This window comes from Bipolaris zeicola (assembly GCF_000523435.1).
Source record: "Bipolaris zeicola 26-R-13 unplaced genomic scaffold scaffold_202, whole genome shotgun sequence".
Lineage (NCBI taxonomy): Eukaryota > Fungi > Ascomycota > Dothideomycetes > Pleosporales > Pleosporaceae > Bipolaris > Bipolaris zeicola.
The window spans coordinates 1-17,371 of record NW_006912251.1 but is presented as its reverse complement, the minus strand read 5'-3'; the positions used below and the strand labels follow the sequence as shown (position 1 = coordinate 17,371).

The window sequence follows — 17,371 nt, the reverse complement described above, 5'->3', positions numbered from 1 at the left end:
GTGAGGCTGAATATGTTGTGATTTGTGGATGTTGGTACTAGATGGAGTTGATGCTTTGTGGGTTTCAAGGGGCGAGAGATACCAGACCGTGCCCAAGGTCACTGTCGTTTTGATTGCTATGAAATATCTTATTCTGAACACTCTTATTTGCTGGTCGTCCTCGCATGTTCTTATTTGCTGAACTAGAGCACTGACGTAATTACTTCTAGCGCCCAGTAATTCCCCTTTTGGCAAAGAATAAGAATGCATGCATGCAGGTCGAGAATGGGTTAGCGTATCTCCTTAGCGTCCGGTAATGTCTCACAACTCGCAACTCGGTAAGGCTGTCTCCTCGTCATTACTATCATCAGGGATATATTATCTCAGGCGTCCGAATGCACCACGTGTCTCGCGATGCAATTAATCAGATTTGGACATATCACAAAAGCAGTCATCATGTTTTCTCGATCGCGCTGACTACCTACATTTTTCTAACCTTGATCACTCAACCACGATACAGTTATACCCGGCGATGAAGTCGAGTATAATCTCCCATCCAACAACTCGCCAAAAGCATTTCCAAGACCCCCTTAGCCTTGGCCAATCTACTGCAAATAAATCGCCGTTGCCAAATTCAAGTTTTGTATAAACCGCAACTACCCAACCGTTCCGCTCCCAAAACATCAAGAGGTCCACGACTCGAACCCCACAGCCTCGCGCTCGCGGCCCGCACTCCGCCATCTAACATATAGTAGTAACAATCCAGCATCGCTTCCCCAGATCACACAGCGCTTTTCCGTCACGCGTCATTACACTTCTTATCTGCACTATGCACCACACGCCCCTAAATTAAATAACAACCTTCCGAATTGATACAAATCCGGGGTAATAGGTCTAAACTGGGCTGTTTTCTTTGGTCTTGTTCCGATCGCTGACTTCTACATTACTTATTTCCCGATCCAGCTCGGGATTATGGTGCAAAGAAAACCAAACAAGAGCCGGCATGGAGGCTCTGTCTCCGTGCCTCTTGGCTGGGCTCTAGCGGGGAAACATGTATATTGCTTGTACAGCTAGCTTTTGCTTTTAGCCGGGCCGATGGCAAGTAGAGAGCGTAGATTGGGGGGCCAGTCGTTTATTATTGCGGGGTCAATTGTGCTATCGTATCTCTGATGGGGCGATAGCGGAGGGGGGCGAAGGGTGGACGGTGGAGTCCGTGGAAGGGAGGAGGGGAGCTGGAGATGAGTGGGTAGGTAAGTTGGTCATATGGGGATAATGGGAGAGTGATATAGGGAGAGGTTTGGTTTTGACGGTGTATTATTCGAGGGTGAGTGTATATAAGAGGGGAGGCTGGCATGCAAACTGAAGAGAAGGAGTATGAGATAGTGTTGAAGACGAAGAACAAACTAACTACTATCGACTCAACATGTTGTTTTCCAACATCTTCCTGCCTACGGCGCTCCTGGCTGCCCAGGCTGCTGCCCACGGTGCAGTCACTAGCTATGTTATCGACGGCGTGACATACCCAGGGTAACTACACCACCATCACTACCGCCTTCTTCCTCCGCACTCCCCTTCATACCCAACAAGACTAACACTCCGACCCCCCCAGTTACGAAGGCTTCTCCCCCGCCTCCTCCCCCAAAACCATCCAACGCCAATGGCCCGACTATAACCCCACCATGAGCGTCACAGACTCCAAAGTCATGTGCAACGGCGGCACCTCCGCCGACCTCGTCGCAAAGGTAAAAGCCGGCGGCAAGATCCGCGCAATCTGGAAGCAGTGGACCCACGAGCAAGGCCCCGTCATGGTCTGGATGTACAAGTGCTCCGGCGACTTCAAGTCGTGTGATGGAAGTGGAAAGAAGTGGTTCAAGGTAATTCCTTCACCTCCCCCTTCACCCATGCCAACACCCCCTCCCCCTTATATCCAAAATCTTAAGTTGGAAAGGAAAAAGAAAAAGAAAAGGTAGAGAAAGGCTAACATCAAAACCTTTTCAGATCGACCAACAAGGCATGACCGCCCCACCCCTCTCCGGCCGCAACTGGGGCACCGCCTTCGTGCTCAAGAACCTCTACTGGGAATCCACCGTCCCCGCCACCCTCCTCGCAGGCAACTACCTCGTCCGCCACGAGCTGCTCGCTCTGCACCAAGCACGCAGCCCGCAATTTTACGCCGAGTGCGCCCAGATCGAAGTTACAGGCGGTGGCTCCGCGTCGCCGAGTGGCGATTACCTGGCTACGATTCCTGGGTATGCGTCGCAGAATGATCCCGGTATCATGGTCGATACGTATAGTAGCTCGCAGACTACGTATACGTGCCCGGGACCGAAGGTGTGGAGTGGTTAGGGAGATGATAGGAGGTGGATAAAGGGGGAGATGGGATGGAAGGGGAAGAGTCTGAGAGTGAGATTACGTTCTCGTGGTGAAGAGCAAGTGTATATAGTAGTGATAGTGTGTGAATACAAGAACTGCAGATGAAATGATTTGAAACTTTTACATTTATTTTGTTTTTAATCAACTATCTACTATCAAAGAATACAGTATTCATCGCTTTCGTTTCTCGCTATACAAACATCGACATGGATGAAAAAGAGGGGGTATAATAAACAAAATGGCGCGGAAAACTGCAACACTTCTTCCTCTACTACTCATCATCGTCGTCGTAATCTTCTCCAACAGCAGCCCATCCGCATTGCCATCTTCTTCCCTCACTCTCCCCGCCCGTCCTGAGCTCCCTCGCCTGGGGCCCCTCTTTCCACCTTCGCACGCGGAAGTCATCGCTTACGCTGATCAAGCTACCGTTGCGTGCCCACGAAACACTGGTGACTTCGGCGTCGTGGCCTCGTACAAGAGCTGTCCCATGCTCGTAGATAGGAATCGTGTCTGGACAACGGCTGTTGGTAGTTGAACGGGATAGCAATAGTCTAGAGGATTTTCCGGTAAGGGCAGTAATGTCCGGGAGGTCATCTGTGTCGTCGTCGTCGTGCCGGATTTCGCGCTTGAGAAATGTTTCATCAGTAGGGAACAATACCGGACCGCCGTCTGTGCTGCCAACTGCGAGCATCTCCGTCTGGTCGTTGCAAGTCTTTCGCAAAGATGCCTTGACATAGAATGAACCAGCGTGGAAGCTCTGGTGACGGAAGCCGTAGATGGGCCCAAGACCTTCTTGGCCAACACCGCAGTATTTTTGTTTCGATGCGGATGTCGAAGAGAGTTCAGGAGCTACACCAAGGATGAGGTGGTTTGTGGAATAAGCATAAACAGTGTTATCCTTGCTTAACGCGTAGAGTCGGGATGCGTCGCCACTAAGGGTAAGTGAGTTGATGGCAAAGTGTCGGTGGCGGTTATGGGATTCGGGGTGTCGTGTAGTCGCAATGGGGATGGCTGGGCCTCGCAGAGAGTATCGACCTCTGATGTCCCAGAGCTTGACGCATGTGGAAGCATCCGAGGCAGTCAAAAGCAAATGCTCGCGACCTTCGGGTAAGAAAGTGAGAGCAGTAACCGAGATGTCGTTTCGACGATTGATGCTCTCTACCTTGCTGCTCGATGTAGTTCGGGTAGCAGAGAGCGCGGATGACGGTAGGCTGATGTCGGCATGTGCTGAAGCAAGGGTTCGGACGACGCTGGCATATGGGGCATCTGACCCCCAGGCTGAATGTATCGACCCTTGGTTGCCTTTGCATCGGAGGTCCCAAATCTGCACAGCACCATCTCGGCTTGATGTCGCTACGATCTTGTCATCACCCGGTTGGAAACGCACTTGCTTTACTGATGACTTGTGTTTGGCCAGTACAGCAAGAGTCTGCTGCGTACGAACATCGACAATCTGTGCAGTTTGGTCACCAGACCCTGCTGCCAGATGAGAGTCGTCAGAGGAGAATTGCAGGTCCATGATGGCGTTGGAATGAGCTTTCCATGATAAATGTGCTTTGGAAAAGTCACCCTCGGAATCTAACAGGTGGATGTTCCCATCTTCATCTCCAATGGCAAGCAAAGAGTTGGCTGGAACAGGTTAGTATCATGACGATGTTTGCAGTATATGAAACTCACTATTGCAGCTGGCGGTACAGAATGGCGGGGCGTCTTGGGGTAGCTGATGAAGGTCGTCTGAACTACTGTAGAAGTTGGCCGTCTGGTCCTGCCATGACGCACCATGGTCTCTTCGAAACCCTCGGCCTACACCCACGACACCACCAAATGACCGTTGCAATGTTCTTGACGGTCCTCCCAGTTGCTTCAGCCGTCGAATGGGTGTGGGATATACGGCGGGTTCATCCAGGTCAGCCAAGTCGTCGAGTACATCAAAAGCTGGTGCATCGAGTGCTGGAGGGGTGACGTAACGAGATCGTTTCGAGGGCGACGACTGGGCAGGTGAACTTTCAGGCGACAGATAGGGTTTCCGCTTGCGACTGCTCTGAGGGGTGCGCATCTGGTTCTCAATGTCGACAAAGTTGACTGTTTTTCGGGGGGTACTTCGCGTTGCCCGGCCACGGTTCAGAGCTGACCGGGTGATGTCCTGTAACTGACGGCCCGAGCGTGAGAGCGAAGTGCGCGAAGAGACATCTTTGGAGTGTCGGGGTGTGAAGAAGCGAGTGAAGCGCTTGGGAGTGATGGGAGGCGGCCGTTTGGGCTTCCGTGAGCAGGCTGCTGCGGATGAAGCGGGAGGCGGCGATGAGAAGAGCTCTGGAGTGGGCTCTTGGAGGAGCATGCTGCGAGGGGCGCAGGGCGACGACATGGTGTTGAGAAGGGGTGGGAGTATGGGAGAGAGAGACACCAATGCACAGCTCAAGTGAACACACGCGGGCAGCCAGGAAGGAGCGACCCCGATATGGGACGAATGCTCATATGATACGCCCGGCGAGGTTGGAGAGGAAGGTGCACGACCTGCGCACGTCGCGAAGAGCAGGCGCGACTGACGTGCACCGCTATGCCCTTTTGGGCCTTAAGTGGCCTGGCGTTCCTTCCAAACGCACCCTTTTCACTGGCAATGCACGGCAGTGAGGCGTGTCTGAAGCACGGAGAGTGAGTGCATATTGGTCGCAATGCTCCAACTCGTCTGTATCCCAAAAATTGACACCATGGTCACTCAGCAGCGTCGTTGAGGCGTCGCGTGCCATCTCGTCATCGAGGGCGTGAGAGGCGCGGCGTCCCTGCTGGCGCGGTTGGTGGGAGAACCTGGGCGCATGGACCCACCAAAAAAAGTCGAAGAACATTGCGCTTCGAACTCTTGGCGGAATCTTCACCACTCGACCCTCTCTACGCCCGCACACATCCCACACCACACAATGGGCGCGGTCAAGCGGAAAGCAGAGCAGGGCGCCACCCTGTCCAAAAAGCCCAAGGGCGCATCCGGCGACCGATCAGCGAAGCGGCGCAAGTCCGATGTCGACCAGCAATCGCCTGCAAAGGCGAAGCTTGAGAACCCTGCACCACCAACCAGCATTTTCAAGGATGAAGAGAAGAAGTCGTTTCCCAGAGGAGGCGCCAGTGTCTTGACTCCACTCGAACACAAGCAAATTCAGATAAAGGCGAACCAGGATGTTCTTTTCGAGCAAACCGGCCAGAAGCGTCCCGGCGGCGATGATGGCGAAGGATACAGCGACATGGGTTCCGAGGACGATGAGAAAAAGTCTGCGCCCAAGTCAAAGAAGAAGATGACTAAGAAGAGCAAAAAGACACACGAGAGCGGCGACAAGGAGGATGTGGTAAAGGTCGAGACTCTCAGCTACAAGGTAAGAAAAATGCTGCGCAGCTTCGGCGCTAGACTGATCATACCCAGAAACTGTCGCCTGGAACTATTGTACTTGGTCAGATCACCGACATTTCCCACCAAGACCTTGTGCTTGCCCTCCCTAACAATCTAGTCGGCTACGTTCCCCTCACTGCCGTGTCCGACAAACTCAACGAGAGACTAGAGAAGCTCCTCAAAGAAGATGAGAGTGACAAGGAAGATGGAAGTGACAAGGATGACTTTGAGGATGTCGATCTCAGGGAGCTCTTCTCCGTTGGCCAGTACCTTCGTGCATGCATCACCGCAACCAGCAGCGAAGGCGCAAAGGCAAGGAAGCGACTCGAACTGTCAATTGAGCCCAAGCTGGTCAACACGGGCCTTACAAAGCGCAAAATACCTGTCAATGGCATGATACAAGCGTCTGTCGTGAGCAATGAGGACCACGGTCTGGTCATGGATCTGGGTTTGAACGATGCCACATTAAAGGGCTTTTTACCAAAGGGCGAGCTTGGTCCAAACCTACAGCATTCAAAAGTCCAAGAGGGTGCCGTCTTCATGTGCCTGGTTACCGGGCTCAACTCTGACGGGCGCATCGTCAAGCTCTCTGCCGACCACACCAAAGCGGGAAACCTGACCAAGGGCAATACCTTGACAGAAGCACCTACCATTGACGTATTCCTCCCGGGAACTGCGGTCGACCTTCTCGTTACAGAAAACACGCCAAACACAATCACGGGCAAGATTCTGGGCTTGATAGATGCGACGGCTGACGCATACCACTCCGGCGCGACTGAGAAGGCCACCGATGTGTCTCAAAAGCACAAAATCGGATCCAAAGTAAAGGCCCGTGTTTTATTCACATGTCCTGGCTCAGACCCCAGGAAGGTCGGCGTGTCTTTACTAGACCATGTGCTTTCGTTGTCTACGCGCATGTCTGGAAAACCCAAGGAGCGCAAGCCTCCGATCGACCTGCTCCCAATTTCCACCATTGTTGAAAGCGCCAAGGTCGTTAAGGTGGCACCAAGCCAAGGTGCATTCTTCGACCTTGGAATCAAAGATGTTGTCGGCTTCGCCCACATCTCGCGACTCTCAGACGACAAAGTCGATATTCTCTCAGAGGAGGCTGGTGCATTCAAACTTGACTCGAACCACAAGGCAAGAATTGTTGGCTACAACGCTCTTGACGGAATTTTCCAGCTGTCCCTTGAGAAGAAGGTCATTGACCAACCCTTTCTCCGCATTGAGGACATCAAAGCTGGTGAAGTTGTCAAGGGCAAGGTGCACAAGCTTTTCGCAGACAAGTCTGGAGCAACCGCTGTTCTTGTCCATCTGGCTGATGGCATCACTGGCCTGGTTCAAGAGATGCACCTCGCTGATGTCCGATTGCAACATCCAGAACGCAAGTTTAGGGAAGGACTACCGGTCACGGCTCGAGTGCTCTACACCGAACCCGCGAGACACCAAATACACCTTACCCTCAAGAAGTCATTGGTCAACTCCGAGGTAAAGCCTTGGACAAACTACGATATGATTTCAGAAGGTGCCACTGGCCCTGGAATTTTGGTCAGTGTCCGCCGTAATGGTGCCACCGTGCAGTTTTACAACCGTGTAAAGGCATGGCTTCCAGTCGCGGAGATGAGCGAGGCATTCATTCATGACGCAACACGACACTTTCATGCTGGGCAGGTTGTCAACGTGCGTGTCCTCTCTGTTGACACAAAAGAACGTCAGCTCTTGGTGTCCTGCAAGGATCCTGCTGCTGTTGATATCAACAAGGAAGCCGCCTTTAATGCTCTCAACCCCGGTGGAATCGTCAAAGGAACGGTCATTGAAAAGTCTGACGAATCGGCCACTCTGGACATTGGCAATGGTGTCAAGGGCATTCTTCGCCTTGGTCATCTGACTGACGGATCAGAGAAGAAGGACATCTCGACCATGAAGAAGATTCGCGTTGGTGGAACTTTGGAAGATCTCGTGGTTCTCACCAAGCATGGCAAATCCAAAACGGCGACCGTATCCAACAAACCTAGTCTTCGAAAAGACGCACAGGCCTCAAAACTTGCCATCAGTATTGAGGATCTGCAAGCGGGTGAGACTGTGCATGGATTCGTGCGCGGTATCCTCTCAGACAAGGTCTTTGTTGAGCTTGGCAATGGCATCAGCGGTGCACTGTTCAGATCGCAGTTACCAGAAGACATGGCCGCGGCGCCCGACTTTGGCCTCCGCAAGGACCAATCCATCACTGCCCGAGTTACGCATGTAGATGCCGGAAAGGGACTCTTTTGGTTGTCGATGAGGTCTGAAGCTGAAGCTGCTTCAGCAAAGGCTGCTGCTGCCCCTCCAGTAAAGGTAGCAGAGCCTCTGGTTGACCCTGTGGACCCTAAAATGACATCTACCGACGACATCAAGTTTGGTACTCTGATGACCGTCCGTGTCCGGTCAGTCAAGGACACACAACTCAACGTTGAGCTTGCCGCAAATGTTCCTGGTCGCATTTCTGTATCGGAACTGTTCGAAAACTGGGATAGCATTCCTGACAAGAAGCGACCAACTGCACACTTCAAGATGAATGATACCATCCAGGCTCGGGTTTTGGGAAGGCATGATCCTCGCAATTTCCGTTTCCTCCCAATCACATCTCGGTCAAGTAACAAGACGACAACATACGAAATGACCGCGAGGACGAAGGAGATCAAGTCAGAAGCGGATGTGTTGAGCCTCGACAAAGTTACGGTCGGCTCATCTCACATTGCTTTCATTAACAACATTGCCGACCGCCATGTCTGGGTGAACATCTCAGCCAACATCCGCGGGCGCATCGACTTCTTCGACCTAACTGACGATCTTGAGAAGCTATCTGATGTTGAGAAGAACTTTCCCGTGGGTTCTTCTCTCAAAGTCCGTGTAAAGGCAGTGGATGCTGCGAATGGAAAGCTAGACTTGACAGCTGCATCTACAGTGACCGGAAAATCACTGTCTCTCCAAGACCTGAAAGTCGGTCACGTCCTACCCGCACGTGTGACCAAGCTGCACGATGCATCAATTGTTGTTCAAATCAATGAAAGCATCGCTGCACCCATCTTCATGGAGCAGTTGGCAGATGACTACGACAAAGCTCAGCCGAAGAATTTTGTGGTTGGCGATGTCTTGCGAGTGTGCGTTATTGACATTGACATTCCAAACAAGAAGCTAGGATTGTCGGCCAGGCCTTCCAGGGTCCTGAGCTCTTCATTGCCAGTCAAGGATCCTGAAATCACCGATCGTACACAGCTCAAGGTGAACCAAGTCGTCCGTGGCTTCGTCAAGCACATTGCAAACAACGGTGTCTACGTCCGTCTAGGTCCACATGTTGAAGCCTATGTCCGCGTCAGTCACCTTTCAGACGAGTACATTAAAGATTGGAAGAGTGCATTCCATGTGGATCAGCTCGTGACCGGCAAGGTCATCTCGAACAAGGAAGATCAACGCAACCCACAGCTGAGTCTGAAGACTTCAGTCATCAAGACAGACTACGTCGAGCCCTTGGAATTTGCTACCCTAAAGATTGGCCAAATCGTCACTGCCAAGGTCAGGCATGTAGAGGACTATGGCGTCTTCCTCATTGTCGACAACTCGAACAATGTCAGCGGTCTTTGCCACATCTCTCAAATAGCAGATGCTGTTGTTGATAAGGAGAAGCTCAAGGAAATGTACAAGAAGGATGATGTTGTCAAGGCTAAAGTCATCAAGTTTGACCCCAAGTCGAGGAAGGTCAGCTTTACGTTGAAGTATTCACAGGTGAAGGGCGAAGGCGAAGGCGAAGATGAGGAGATGGAGGACGCCTCGGATGTTGAGCAATCGGAGGACGACGATTCGGAGGGAGGAGTTGAGCTCGACGATGATGTTGATATGAGGAGCGTCAAGAGCGCAGAAAGCGATGATGATATTGAGCTTGCCGACGCAGATAGCTCTGAAGACGAGTCTGACAACGACGAGTCAAAAGCAACTGCAAAGGGCCTCAGCACTTCTGGCTTCGACTGGACGGGTGCCACCCTCGACTTTGATCAGCAAAAGGGTGCGGCTGAATCCGAGTCCGAGGATGATGCTCCAAAGAAGAAAAAGAAGAGCAAGAAGGCCACCATCAAGGAAGATCGCACTGGTGACCTTGATGCCTATGGCCCTCAGTCTGTCGCAGATTACGAGCGCTTACTCCTCGGACAGCCTAACAGCGCCGAGCTGTGGGTACGCTATATGGTATTCCAGCGCGAGCTCAACGAGATTGAGAAGGCGCGCCAGATTGCCCGTCGTGCGCTGGCCACCATCAACCCACGAGAGGAGAAGGAGAAGCTTGATGTCTGGACGGCCTTGCTGCACTTGGAAAACGACTTCTCCAGTGACGATGCAATCAACGCGGTCTTCAAGGAAGCATGTCAAAACAACGATGACCGCGAAATTCACGAGCGCATGATCAAGATTTACATTTCATCGGGCAAGATTGACGTGAGTATCTAAGATTCCCGATCGTCTTTTGCAGATTTTGCTAACACCATGACAGAAAGCAGATGAGCTTTATCAATCCATGATGAAGAACAAGTCGTTCACAGCCGACCCGAAATTCTGGCTTTCCTACGCCGCATTTCTCATGGACGTTATCCAGCCACCATCTCCAGGTCGGGCCCGCGCCCTTCTTCAACGCGCCACACAATCTGTTGCAGCCCCTCAACACCGGTATCTTACTCAAAAGTTTGCCGCGCTGGAATTCAAGTCGCCCAATGGTGATACCGAGCGCGGCCGCACCATTTTCGAGGGACTCGTCGACACCTTTGCCAAGAAGGGAGATGTATGGGACATGTATCTGATGCTTGAGCAGAGCCACGGTGAGGCTGACAAGGTCCGAGATTTGTTCGAGAGGATGACCAAGGTGGGCAAGTCGTCGAGGATTAGGGGTGTGTTCAAGAAGTGGGCAGAGTGGGAAAACAGCGTGGGGAACAAGAAGGGTGTTGAGAAGGTGAAGAAGCTGGAGGAGGCATGGAGGGAGAAGAAGGCGGAAAAGGATGACGAGTAAACGTTAGTTGCTGTTGAACGGGAAAGATGTTTTGTTGAATCGCGATGCATTAGTAGGTGTTTCTGAGTAACGGGAAAAATGCTTAATGCAGAAAAGCGGTATTGCTCATGTTTGCCTGTTCTATTGGAGCTGAGAAACAGTGGTGACTGATGCAAGACTAAGGAGCTCATCAGGGGTTGTCGTGTATTCTCTTCTCCTTTTTTTCTTTTTGCTGCTCAACGGGGTTCGTTTTGGGCCGTTTTGGGCCGTTTTGCAAAAGGAGAGTGTGGCGTGATAGTCTAGAGACTTGTTCTCAAATGCAATCATACACAACTCTAATGAGACGACATGAGATTATACGCCGCGGGGCTACCACCAGCATAACCTAGGACATACGAGACAAGTACTGCCGTTCACGACACGCAGTCCAGCCGTAAATGATGCAATACCAAGACTCAATACCTTTGAACCCCTCAGTGTGCATTTACTATTTCCATCCATACAGCGTCGATGCCCGCCTTGTGGGTCAGTGCATTGTGGCGCCGTTTTTATCTGTACGCCGTCAATATAGGATTTGCTGATGCCAAGCACCTGCACGTCCCGTCACCCGTATCTTCGACCACTTGAGGGTAGGTTTACGCGACGAGAGTGCCTTTCGGATTGGCTACAGGATAGGATGACAAGTGGGTGCGATGCATGGGATCCTGCACTCCACACAATGAGTCTATCTTGCATGAACCAAGCTTATCAAACAGCAATCTATTTTCTTGGCCCAGATTGAAGTCGTACGAAACCATGTGCCCGATGTCACTCAACCCGCTGCTGGTCCGTCTACACCTCCTGGCGATACTTACTGTAATCGTGGTCTACCCGGCCTGTCAGCTTCAGCCTGGCACTCCGCACTTCTCCACTGACACAGTCAGACCTGAATACGGAGAGAACTGCAAAACATCTGTCTGTCTGTATTCGGCGGATGTTTTGCCAAGCATCGGCTCTGAAACAAGCCACGGGATCGGAAACACGCTAAATACTATTGTTCTAGACGTGTACCCATTTTGGACAACGTGGGGCGGCGCTAGCGGCGGGACTAACGTGCCGGCTCTGATCCAGGAGTCGCGCGCCTGCCAAACCGAGAAACCCAAGCGGCCACCCCTTGGGCCTCATCGCTGCACACTGGTCCAGTTGCTTGCAGAGGGCGTCTTAACAGCTCCAAATAACGCAATTGTGCTCAAGGACATCGCAAATCTTCTATACATGCCTATAACAAAGCGACTACATAAGGCATTTGACGTATGCTCACGCTTATGTCCAGTGCCCATCCTATTCCTCCATTCCCCCGTTGTGCTCGACGTCGCCAATCTCTTTCCCCTGCTATCACACACCCATGCGCGCGCATACGAAGGACGTTGAACACCATGTAGAGGCTCGGTGATGCTGTGCAATACCGTCGTGCAACCCGGATCCGCTCGGCCAGATTGCTGGTAAGTGTTGTAATGCGTTATCCCCGTCATTTCGTAGCATCAAACGTTGCACGTATGGGAAAAATGCTTGGGCAATTGCTCGCCCCACGAAACAATACTGACTGGTGGAAAACACCATCGCGTGTTTCTTCTCGTACAAACAAGCCTAGTTTGGACAGACGGGTCCATCAAGCCTCGTAAACGCCTCGTTCCGCAGTCTGCTCAGTGACGCATGGACGTTTGGAGGCGTGTGTAACGGCTTACACTATCTTCACTAATGACAGACGCCCCGAACGCCAAGTAACCGAACGCCAAGTAACCGAACGCCAAGTAACTGAACGCCATCAAGGTCGTTTGAAACACTGACGGGCCTGGTATTTTCTGCTGCCAGACCCACGCCCCCGGTAACCTGGTTCCGCTAAACAGGCGCCAAGGTACCGAACACCACTACAATCAGCTCCTACGGCCCATGTTGTCATTTCGCTTCGCCACAGACAAGCGGGCACGGCGGGTCGAGATTGCCGCCAAGGAAACAAACCCTCATGCGCCTAAGGCACTATGGTAAAGAAGTGCTCGACACCGAGGGGCGGGTTGGAGTGCATGGGAGCCAGAAAGAGTTAGGGAGCTTGACCGAGGCGCTGAACAGAGGCAAGTGACGAGATACATAAGAAGTCGTGTAGAACGTCCCTGAAGCCTCACCAGCACTTCACTGCCAACCTTCTTTCGCTTCTCCACAGTCTTTCGCTACTTCATTCGTTTCTCAAGGCTAGTCCTTCCATACAATCCTTTTCACTTTCCAGTCCAAGTTCAAAACAACGACAAACAACATCACCAACCCCAATCTCAACCTCAACTCAACATGAAGCTTTCACTCCTCGCCGCTGCTGCCATTGCGCAGATCGCCTCCGCCCACTACTTCTTCGAGCTCCTTGTCATTGATGGCGTTGAGTCCAAGCCTTACGAGTTCGTTCGTGAGAATACTCGTGCTATCAAGTACAACCCCACCAAGTGGAAGAACCCTCTCGACAACATCACCCCTGATGACACCGACTTCCGCTGCAACAAGGGTGCTTTCGCCTCCGCCGGCCGCACCGGCGTCGCTGAGGTTAAGCCTGGAACCAAGCTGGCCATGAAGCTTGGTGTCGGCGCCACCATGAAGCACCCAGGCCCAGGCCACGTCCACATGTCCCTTGCTAAGGGCTCTGTCAAGGAGTACGAGGGTGATGGTGACTGGTTCTTGATCAAGCAAGTTGGTCTCTGCACCAAGGGCGACATCAAGGGTGACGCCTGGTGCACCTGGGACAAGAACAGCATTGAATTCGACATCCCCATCGGCACTCCTCCCGGTGAATACCTCGTCCGCTCCCAGCACGTCGGTGTCCACGGCGCCCACGACGGCCAAGCCGAGTTCTACTACGGCTGCGCCCAGATCAAGGTCACCGGCGACGGTACCGGTGTCCCAGGCCCCATGATCAAGTTCCCCGGTGGCTACAAGAAGACCGATCCCTCGTGGAACTTCAGCGTCTGGGGCGGATACAAGGACTTCCCCTTCCCCTCGCAGACTGTCTGGACCGGCGGCAACAGCGGCGGTGCTCAATCTCCTGCCCAATCCCCCGCTGCCTCTCCTTCTGCCATCGCCTCCAACCCCCAGGCTACTCCCGCTGCTCCTGCTCCCAAGCCCCAGCCTACCAAGCCCGCTACCCCCGTCTCGCAACCCGCCGGTGTCCCCGTTACCCAGCCCAGCAGCGCCCCTGTTGAGCAGGCTCCTTCAGATGACTACCCCGCTGATGGTGGTGATTACCCTGCTGGTGGTGATTACCCCACTGAGGAGGCTCCCAAGCCTACTCCTGCTACCCCATCCCCTGCTACTCCTGCCACCACCAAGCGCCCTTGCGGTAGCAAGAAGACCAGGCGCGGTAGCCGTGCTTTCCGCCAGTCTCTCCGCAAGTAAATGCGGAGATTGCGTTTCTCGAAATTCTTAGAAGGACATGTCGTTTTGATGTTGAGAAACGAATAAAAAAGGGGTGGTTACTTCTGGAATCTGGGAAAAAAACCACGGATGGGTTGGACTACTCTTTGAAGTGTTCTGGCCTGATTCTTCTTTTTGTTTGCATATAAGTATTATACCTTCTTTGGCAGCGGTGCTGCGCTTGTATATATTGGAATACAAAAGCTCATTGACTTTACAACACCTGACTTGATTTTTTTTTTACATGTTTGCACAGAATGAGAAATTTTCTGGGGTTTTTTAATAATTACATTGTTAATATGATCGTGGACCTAAAACGCCCATTTAACCTACCCTTTTTAACTCCTTAAAAAACAATTCCTAGTGACTCAACTAACCAGACTCAGAAACACAACTAAAGAAACATGTTCGTTCTCTCCCCCCTTATTTCTTGTGACTCCTCAGGACCCTCGATGAAGGCGAAGATGGTGAAGATTCCACAGCACCCTGGCTCCTCAGGCTCATGGTAGAAGGCGAAGCACTGAAACCAGCCTGACTCCTCAACTTCGTCGAAGAAGGCGTCGCAGGTGCCGAAATCTCATGTTCAACGCCCTCCATCGCCTCGCCCTCATTCTCTTCCACTGCCTCCATCTCCTCTACCTCCTCCCCATCCTCCTCACTACCATCACCCTCCTTTACATCCTCCATCTCCTCATCCTCATCACTCCCCTCCTCCTCCTCCTCCGCCCGCCTAACCCCCTCCCTCAACTTCCACTCCTTCTCCTTCTCCCCCTTCCCAACCCCCCTCTTCCTCCTCCTCATCTCGACCCCCCTAATCCGCCCTTCCGCAACCCGCACCTCCGCCTCATCCGCCCACGGCCCCGCCTTAATCTCCGCCTTGCTCTTGCCCATCCACCACTGCGCATCATGCACACCCGCGACCGCGCCTTCGCGCATAAAGTCCGGGCGCGGGATGCCGAGCTCGTAGCATTCGTGGGTCGGGGAGGAGGAGATGAGAGTGGCGTTTTTGCGTAAGAGGTGCAGGGCGAGGCGGTGGGTGGCGGATTGCGGGCAGAGGGTGAAGCGCGTGGTTTGGGTTATGGGCAGGTTCCGGGATTGTTGGGTGCGCGTGTAGGATAGGCCGGCGTGGATGCGGCTTATGAGGTCGGTTTGCTCCGAGGCTGAAAGGGAGGAGAGGGTTGGGGGTGAGATTGGGGCTGGGAGTAGGTTTGGAGATGAGGGGGCTGAGGAGAGTGATGAGCTGGTGTTGGAGTCGGAATTTATAAGTTGAGATTCGTCATTGGTGGGGTTTATCACTGAGGCTGGGACTGGGAATAGGTTTGGAGATGAGGGGCCTGAGGAGACTGACGAGCTGGCGTCGGAGTCCGAGTATATAGGTTGAGATTCTTCCTTGGTGGAATCTGTCGGTGGAGGTGAAGGAAGACGAAGCCTGCCGGGCTCGGGTGAAGTTTCGTCATCTGGCTGTGGACGCATGCTTAGTGGGGAGGGCATTAGTAGCTCCTCAGGTTGAGTTGGAGTGAGGTGCGTCTCAAGTGCGAGAGAGAGTAGCCCGTCGGCCGCGTCACGGTCATCAAGCCCGTAGTCCATGGCCGTGGTTTTGCCAGGTGGTTTCTCGGATCAATGGGGTATCGTACTGTGATGAAAGAAGGTGATTTGGTTGTAGTTGTGGGGATTGCATTTGGGAGTGATATGATGGTGTTGATATAGGAGGGGGAGAGAGGTAAACAACGTACTTTGTGTACTGTAGTCGAGCACCGTTGTGAAAAAAGCGTTTGCTTTCACTATGTAAATACCTAAAAGCAGTCTAGCGTTTGAAGTGAAACGGACTATCCAAGCTTCAAGCACATACATAGTTTGTTTATGTGACTGATGGGAGGACTAGGCAGGATATGTTCAGAGTTCCTATTATCTGTGACTTAACGCAGTCGAAATCAGTGGACAATTCGACAGTCTTGTCCGATGGATGTGAGGATACAATCAGCACAAGTTATTCCCTATCCGGGATAGCGTTATATGCTTGAGCACTCATCTCCAACTTGCTGGTTATTCGAAGAGATCTTTTGATCTTCGAAATAATAGCTTCTAGCGTCCTTCCCAATAGGTAGAAAAGCACCGTGTGTTGGGATTAAGATAGACTCCATCTTCAAACCGCATAACTGTTATTCATAATTTCTGTTAATCTGGGACCGCTTCAAAGCGATATTCTGAAGTTTCCCCTCTACATGTTAGCACACTTGGACTCGAGATTTATACCAGCCTTATAGCGCCGTTGCTGATCTCGCGTAAAGCCTTGTCTCTTACTCAACATAACTTATCTTTTTGATCTAAACGACTATGATATATTCCGCACCAAACGCTTCTGAAACACCCGCGTAGCTGCAATGCTGTAGGGCGTTTGTTGTAGACGGAAGGTAACGTTCAGAAATTATTTGCTACAAGGTATCGCTAGACAAGGCTTGCCACGTCTATGCAACACAAATATCACTCTGCTATCTAAAACGAATTAGTTTTGTGCACTGAGATTCCGCATTAAAAGAGTTCTGGTAAGTGGTCAATCTGCTGCATGGTTACACCTACATAGCAGTGGGTCTTATCAATAAAATGTGGCGCAGCACAACACGTTGCATTGCAGCTGTTTAACCGCAGCAAGGCTACCCTCAGCCTAGACACTAGCAACTCTGCTGCCTACATGATGCCGTTCTCCTCTCTAGTATCTCTTCATTTGCACTTTTTTTTTCCAGCAATCTTGTCCAAGTATGGATCCACTCAGCATCACAGCCAGCATAATTGCAGTGCTCCAGCTCTCCGCGAAGGTCCTTGGATACCTCAATGACGTTAGGGATGCGCCCAAAGATCGGGCCAAGTGCGCGATTGAGGCCTCGAGCGTGCACAATCTCCTTACTAGTCTGAGGTTCCTCCTTGAGGAGGAAAACGCTAATGTGCCGTGGTACAAGGCTGTCTGTGACCTTGGAGTTCAGAATGGACCGCTCGACCAGTTTAGGCAAGCGCTGGAAACCCTGCAGAGTAAGATAACAGACGGGGGTCGATTGAAGAAGGTCGTCGAAGCGCTAGTATGGAAGTTCAAGAGGGAGGAGATTGCTAGCATACTAGATCAAATAGAGGCAGGAAAAGTAGGCGACACTATCGATGTACACCCGCTAGGAGGAAGGCAGGAAACACCAGGGCCAGATATCCAGATTCAGAACGAG

At 52.1% G+C, this 17,371-nt stretch overlaps 6 protein-coding genes across 6 annotated transcripts; 4 read left to right on the top strand and 2 right to left on the bottom strand.

Moving 5' to 3' along the window:
• Positions 1-1,402: 1,402 nt before the first annotated feature.
• Positions 1,403-2,325, top strand: COCCADRAFT_40041 (lytic polysaccharide monooxygenase; the record flags this gene model as incomplete). Its single annotated transcript, XM_007717906.1, has 3 exons — positions 1,403-1,506; positions 1,589-1,853; positions 1,978-2,325. 3 exons carry the CDS (start codon positions 1,403-1,405, stop codon positions 2,323-2,325), a joined length of 717 nt encoding a protein of 238 aa, XP_007716096.1.
• Positions 2,326-2,623: 298 nt separating this feature from the next.
• COCCADRAFT_29346 (uncharacterized protein) lies at positions 2,624-4,714 on the bottom strand (the record flags this gene model as incomplete). The annotated part of the gene is made up of 2 exons (XM_007717905.1): positions 2,624-3,981; positions 4,030-4,714. 2 exons carry the CDS (start codon positions 4,712-4,714, stop codon positions 2,624-2,626), a joined length of 2,043 nt encoding a protein of 680 aa, XP_007716095.1.
• A 550-nt stretch (positions 4,715-5,264) lies between these two features.
• COCCADRAFT_8208 (uncharacterized protein) lies at positions 5,265-10,754 on the top strand (the record flags this gene model as incomplete). Its single annotated transcript, XM_007717904.1, has 3 exons — positions 5,265-5,711; positions 5,759-10,189; positions 10,245-10,754. 3 exons carry the CDS (start codon positions 5,265-5,267, stop codon positions 10,752-10,754), a joined length of 5,388 nt encoding a protein of 1,795 aa, XP_007716094.1.
• A 2,298-nt stretch (positions 10,755-13,052) lies between these two features.
• Positions 13,053-13,769, top strand: COCCADRAFT_43434 (lytic polysaccharide monooxygenase; the record flags this gene model as incomplete). The annotated part of the gene is made up of 1 exon (XM_007717903.1): positions 13,053-13,769. A coding segment is annotated over one exon (717 nt), but the record flags the coding sequence as incomplete, so codon positions are not given.
• Positions 13,770-14,987: 1,218 nt separating this feature from the next.
• COCCADRAFT_47933 (uncharacterized protein) lies at positions 14,988-15,305 on the bottom strand (the record flags this gene model as incomplete). Its single annotated transcript, XM_007717902.1, has 1 exon — positions 14,988-15,305. A coding segment is annotated over one exon (318 nt), but the record flags the coding sequence as incomplete, so codon positions are not given.
• Positions 15,306-16,918: 1,613 nt separating this feature from the next.
• COCCADRAFT_69931 (uncharacterized protein) lies at positions 16,919-17,284 on the top strand (the record flags this gene model as incomplete). Its single annotated transcript, XM_007717901.1, has 1 exon — positions 16,919-17,284. A coding segment is annotated over one exon (366 nt), but the record flags the coding sequence as incomplete, so codon positions are not given.
• Between the last annotated feature and the right edge of the window lie 87 nt (positions 17,285-17,371).